This window comes from Cryptomeria japonica, chromosome 3, assembly GCF_030272615.1.
Source record: "Cryptomeria japonica chromosome 3, Sugi_1.0, whole genome shotgun sequence".
In the NCBI taxonomy this organism is placed as follows: domain Eukaryota; kingdom Viridiplantae; phylum Streptophyta; class Pinopsida; order Cupressales; family Cupressaceae; genus Cryptomeria; species Cryptomeria japonica.
In genome coordinates this window covers 790437056-790443691 of record NC_081407.1, presented here as the reverse complement: position 1 = coordinate 790443691, position 6636 = coordinate 790437056, and the positions used below count along the sequence as shown (strand labels likewise).

At 33.7% G+C, this 6636-nt stretch overlaps 1 protein-coding gene across 1 annotated transcript; it reads left to right on the top strand.

Moving 5' to 3' along the window:
* The first annotated feature begins 5376 nt into the window (after nucleotides 1-5376).
* Nucleotides 5377-6292, top strand: LOC131069575 (peamaclein-like). The gene is made up of 3 exons (XM_058005080.2): nucleotides 5377-5505; nucleotides 5606-5693; nucleotides 5843-6292. The coding sequence occupies exons 1-3, from the start codon at nucleotides 5440-5442 to the stop codon at nucleotides 6025-6027; spliced, it is 339 nt and encodes a 112-aa protein (XP_057861063.1). The 5' UTR covers nucleotides 5377-5439; the 3' UTR covers nucleotides 6028-6292.
* The last annotated feature ends 344 nt before the right edge of the window (nucleotides 6293-6636 follow it).

Sequence of the window (6636 nt, the reverse complement as noted above, 5' to 3'; positions counted from 1 at the left end):
CAATGATAATGTACTACTCAAAATAGCATCTGCAATGCTGGATTTAGTACCAGTTTAAGCTCTAATTGATACATCTGCCATAAACCTTGCTTCGCTCTGTTTTGCTCTTATTCTCTCATAAGATAATTACATCAAAGTGCATATACAATTATTCGCTCTCATATACCGCTTACATACATTCCTAATTACATTTCAAAATGACCTACAAGATCTCATACATCTATGAGTCGTTACAATACATCATGTCGACTATGCAAATATAATTACAATACAAAACATTATTATTTCCAAGTCGGCTAGGAGTGCCGATATGATCTGTTGCCAATGTAACTGGATGCTAGTGTGAATAACCTTTGTTGTAACTGTCGATGCTGGTAGGTGATGTCTATTTTTGGTATAGCCTATGATCCATGTTATCATTTGGTTGTCATCAATGACAACATCAACTATTCTCATTTGACTGTATAATGCCAACACTTGTACGATATATTAATTTTAAACTTGTTCAACCACCTTTTCATTCTGGTTCTTAGTGGACCAGAAGTTTTCTGGTTCTGGTTCTTCTTCATCTTGTTTTGGACTATACTCATCATATTCATCCTCTAATATCTCCTTCTATTTGTTCTTACCAGTGTAATTTCCTTATCTTGTTAACAAATTAGCTTTCTTCTTACCTCTATATTTCTTCTTTTTCTTAGTTTCTACTATTAACTCCTCTTCATAATGTTCTTCAGTAGAAACTGTATGAGGACCACACACTAAATTATATGAAAACCTCTTATTCCTTGTGAGGGTACTCTCTTGATTACTCTTTCTCCTCTTTGGAATCCATCACTATAAGATGGTTGATTGGAATTTTATGAAAATTGTCTGGCATTCTCACATTTGTAAATATAGTGAGAATCTTGTCAACAAAATAAACACTTTTCCTTCTTCTCTCCAAAAAATTTTGAGGCGTAGTTGTCTACTTTTTCATAGTTGAAACAACTTGCATCATTTCTTATCTGATTATTCCTTCCTCTTCCTTTCCCTCCTCAATAATTTGGTTGTCTATTATTGTCTAGATACCCCTATTGTTGATGGTTGTGCATAGCACACACATTCTCATTGTCTGGCCATGGTGGTATTTGATATTCGACATCATTCCTCTCATATACACTACAATTATGACTATGGTAGCCTTGAGTGCACTGATTCCCTCCATTCCAAATTGCAGGTTTATTATCCGAACAATCTTCTATCAAATAAATATCCCATTCCTTATAAATTGAATAATACATAGAATTTGGTTTCACTATTTTCACTCTAGCAAGTGTTCCCTCTACTTGAGCCTTAGTGCAATCATTTCGGATGTGGCCTTCTCTATTATAGTATGTACACTAGATCTCTCTTGGCTTCTTAAGATCTTTGGCCATAATCTCTTGGTGGACTACCAACTTTTTCACCTTTAACTGTAGATCTTCAATTGCTTCAGGATTTATATCCTTCTCCAACCTTCTCCAAGGCTATCCTTCTATCTAGTAATTCATGGTTATCAAATAAGTATATTTGTCAAAATTCTACCATCCAATACAACTCTAATTACCTTGCTCAATTCAAAAGTAAACCATTCTATCTTTTGTTTTTCTTACAAGGGCTCCTCCAGTTTTTTGCATGTTTCTTTGAATCATTTGTCATAACTCTTCACTGATTTATTTTCTACTTGGACTGAATTTCTCATTTTACTCACTCTTAATGGAGATTTCTGGAGGAAAAAATGATTAAAAATTCCTTCTTTACTTCTTTTTAGGTACTTGCATGTTGCGGGTAATTTTTTATGTATCAATTGAGTTCTTCTTTCCTTAGTGATGCTACAAAATCTAACATTTTATCCTTGTCTTCTTCTTTTCCTAATATTTGCCTCAATGATTCTAATAAAATACATGCCTAAATGCTTCTATGATATCCTATCCAAAGACTAGGATTTTAATTGCAGCTTCCATCTTGTTCGATTTTTGTTTTAATTTAGGCCTTTGTTCTACTTTAAGTTTCTGATATGATTTTGGTAATGTTGGTTTTGTATCCTTCTTCAAACTAATCTAAGGTTTTGCCTCTCTTCCTTTATCTCTTTCTAGTTTGATGTCAAAATATTCTCATCCCAATATCTCACTCCACAAGATATCCTGCTCTTTTCTTTCTTCTCTTTGCTCTTGCTTCTCTTGCTTCTTCTCTTTTGTTTACTATGGTGACTCTAGTACCAAACTCTTCTACTTTTAGACCATAATGGGGATGGGTCTTTGTCCAAGGATTGTGATTCTTCCAAACACAATTTCAATATTTAATTTGTAAGTGATATTTTATTTGTTAAAGACTCAATCTCTTTGCCCAAATTTGAACTACATTCTTCCTCTTTATTCTCTTCTTCCTTGATCACTTTTCCTATACTTTTATTAATCACCTTCTCTAAATAATCATCATTTAGGGATAGGACATTATTTTTAGTTTGTAGAAACACTTTAAACATTTCATCAAACTAAATTGTAATGTTAACTAAATCTAGCCTTTTTTAAAAGTTTGTAGAAGGTTCTCATAGGGTAAGAGTCTCTATGCTACCACTTTTCCCTATCGAAAAGTTTTAGGCTCTTGATTATTGATGATCTTTTCAAAATTGCTTAATAACCTTTCAATTCCTTTTAATAATAGATGTATTTTCTCTACGGTATTTTCCTTCTTCTTTCTATTTTTGTTTTTCTCTTTTTTCTATAGCACCCACGTCGACACAGTCAACAACACCCCTATTGGCACACTCTAACCTCATTTTTGTTGTCATTTCCATCCTTTTTCGGTGTCTTTCTTGTCTCTCCATCACTCAAGTATTTGTCTTCTCTCTTCTCCATTTGGGCTATCCATTCTTCCTTTTCTCTTTAGGTCAATTTTCTCTTTGATCTCTCTTGAATTTCTCTTGTCTCCTTTGGCCATGGGTGTTTTTTATTTGGGATTGCATTACTTCTTTATTATTCCCCATGGTTGTTATTTGATAATATCCTTAACAATGACATATTTTCATGGATCTCTCTAGACTTCTTCCCCCTTTCAATTTCCCATCCCCTCTCAGGGTAGATGTCAAGAGGATAGAATTATATTTTATCATATCTCTTTCATCATCTCTTTTCCTTCTTGATCCAATATATAAGATTTGAGTTTGAATTTTTTTCCCAATAAACCTCAACAAATTCTAACTAGGGTCCCAGTAATGGAACCAATGTTAGCAAGAAATATGAGGAATGTGGATTGAAGTTCTATACCCTAAGGATTTTGGGTGTTGTACTCTTTAAGCCCAGATTCAGTCTTATTGAGGCAACAAGGAATTGTATCTGAACAAAAGGTTAGTTATTAATCAAAATTGGAACATACATAACATATACATATGAGGCATCAAAATAATTTATATGTATTCATATTAATTGATATGTATTACATATCCATATAACTCCTTATATTTATATATACAATCCTTTATATATCATTCTTCATCAATATCTTATCTCTATCCTTTATTGTTACATTCATCATTCTACTAGTGAATGGATCTTACAATATCCTTATATCTAGCATATGAGATGTGACCCCTAGGTAGTATACCTAGTCTACTTCCTATGTTCCAAAGATCATATTTTCGAGACATAACGTAATGAGATGCGACAAGGTTTCCAAATTTGTCTCTACGTCTTGTTTCCTTGCCAACATGATGTGATCATGTACAGTTTTGACTTGATAAGGGAAAATATGGTCTCTCCTAGCCTAATTGTATCCTTAAATAATATGAGCTTCTAAAAGCTTTGCATCTTTCAAGATGATTTCTTTTAGAATTAGGTACTAGCATTCAGAAGCACATTAGGGAGTGTGTTATAAGAAGGTTATAATGTATGAAATTTATATAATTCCCAATTTGACCTCTTTACTAATTTCACAAGATTTGAAAGATATAAAAGACACACAAATGCATAATTCCTATGTGGTATCCATTTATGATTGATGACATTTCTAAATAGCCATTTGATGATGCACTTAAGGAAGTTTTCAATTCACATTATACACCAAAATATAAGGAAACAAAACACCCATTAATTTAGATATATTTCGTCTATTGATAAATCCTAATTAGCTTACTTGTGGTTAATGAATACAAATTGAGGTGTGAGTACTTTGAGACATAAATGTGTTGAAATAATTAAGATGGAATGGAACTTACTTAGAAATTGGTTTTTTGTTGTTGTTAATTGTTGTGGGGTTGTGATTGAAAGTTGGGAAGTAAAACTTGAGTCTAGGTAAATGATCAAAGGCCCTTGATAAAGACAGCTTGAGCTTTATGGGGCCTATTACTAGATTGCACATATGATCTAGCCCACTTGACATGATTGTGTCCCACTAGTGTCTTTTTCTCTAGAGCACCAATTGTTTGCAAAATATTGTTCATTACTAAGTGTATTGGATCTAAAAAAGTTTTTTGTTAGAGAGTACCTTTGCAAGCTTGCTATGTGTATGAAACTTTCTTGGTGGTAATTAAGCCACTAGACTATGCTTTTGAGCTTGGTCTGGGGTGTTCCCCTGTTTTGTTGTTGGTTTCTGTTTGGTTGGCTGATGGCCAGTTTCTGTAAAACTCTTGGTTTCGGGTCCATGTAAAACCCGTTTATCTTTATCAAAAACAAGATTGGAGTAGAGAAATAAAGTATGGTGGATGTTAATGTTTTGAGTAAACCACACTATGTCTTGTTGTAAATTGAGTTAGTTTGATATCAATCGACTTAATGATGTGAATAATTGATATATAAATCTATTATTATAATCGAGAGTCAAAGTATTATATAATGATGGTTCTAAAATATCCAATCTTACACACAACTCGATATTATTTAAATAATTAAATTTGATTTTTAATAAAATTTAATACACTATCAACACCCACGCAAAATGATTTAACTAAAAATTAATAAAAATAATGAGGACCCATGATAAGGACCCTAACACATGTATATCAGGTTGTATGTGTTATGCAGGCGATAAGCTCCTTGGGCCATGTGGACAAAAGTCAACAGTTTGTGGAACACAATCATTAAAAATAGTGAGCGCTTCAACTCCATTGAAATACATCTAGGGGAAGCACGCGAATCCAGAAACAGGCTGCCATTTCTGCACAAAGACGACAAAAGTCTAGATGGCAACCATGAGCTCGTAAACCAATTGTTTAATTAATTATATCTCAAAGGCACCTTCTTCCGATTTGCCTGTCATTATATTAAGGCAACTAGTCTTAATAATAATACTTCTTGAACTCCTCGCCAACCCTATAAATTATCCACAACCCATGCCCATGAAACGCATCAAAAGAGAGAGAGAGAGAGAGAGAGCATCGAGACAGCCCTGCGAAGCGAGATAAGCAGCAGTTTATTAACTGCAAAAATGGAGATGAAGAGCACAGTATACGCCAGCCTCTTACTCGCTCTTTTCCTCGCAGTTTTATTACAAGTCTGTGTTGTATTTTCTTCTTTTGCAGTGATTTTTCCTGTTTGCAACTAAATTTTTTACAGCATTAACTCATTTGTTTCTGTGACTGTAATGCACGCAGACTGCAACAACAGGTGCAGCGGACAGCGTAGCCCCCTCGCCTGCCCCAGTGGCCCCTGTGGGTCCCCCGCCAGTATTGACAAACAAAGGTAGGTTTGTTCATTTATGAATCATAGAGTTTGATTCCAAATGTTAAGATTGATCGAAAAAAATTGTAAGGGTGATACTATATCATTGTTATTATTGTATATTGTCTCTTTTTTTCAACTACAATTGTTATTATTGTTCCTTTTGACAGACTGTGATGCTAAATGCGAGGTGAGATGCGAGAATGTTCAAGCTCGGCCAGACCGGTGCAAGAAATACTGCAAGGATTGTTGCAAGTATTGCAACTGTGTTCCAAGTGGGCATTATGGTCATAAGGATGAGTGTGCTTGTTACAGAGACAGGATGAACACCAAGGGCGGACCCAAGTGCCCATGACAGACACTCTTTCTCTCTATTATTTCTTTTGGTTTGTTGTCAGTGTTGCCTTAGTGGAGTGCTTCTCGGTATAATAAACATGGGTCTGTTGTTAATGCTAATTCTATGTACTGTCTGTCACCACACAGATATTTGAGGCTTTTCTCGATAATGAATCTCTGATCTGGTTTATATTTTCTTTCTTCATAGCTAGCCTAATTTAGTTTACCGATAAGTAAGTGACTACGTGGGCCATGTTTGTTTGACAGTTCTCTGTACTCCCACGTTGATGGTGAATGTAACGCACTCAAAAGGATTTTCATCTAAATTATCTCAATTGTTATTTAATAACAAATCTCAAGAAATTTTATTATAATTTTAACGGAGATCTAAAGAAAATATGTTTGCTATAGTTTTATTAAAATATCTTTTAGATAAATATTCAAAAATTTGATGAACTGTGAATGTCATGTTCTCTTGTATGTTAAGTATTTTCATTCAAATTATCTAAATGGTTATTAGTTAAATCTCATGAAATTTTATCATAGTTTTAATGAAGATCTAAAAGAAATATACTTTTGATAGTTCTATAAAAAAAATCTTTTAGATAAATATTTAAGAATTTGATGT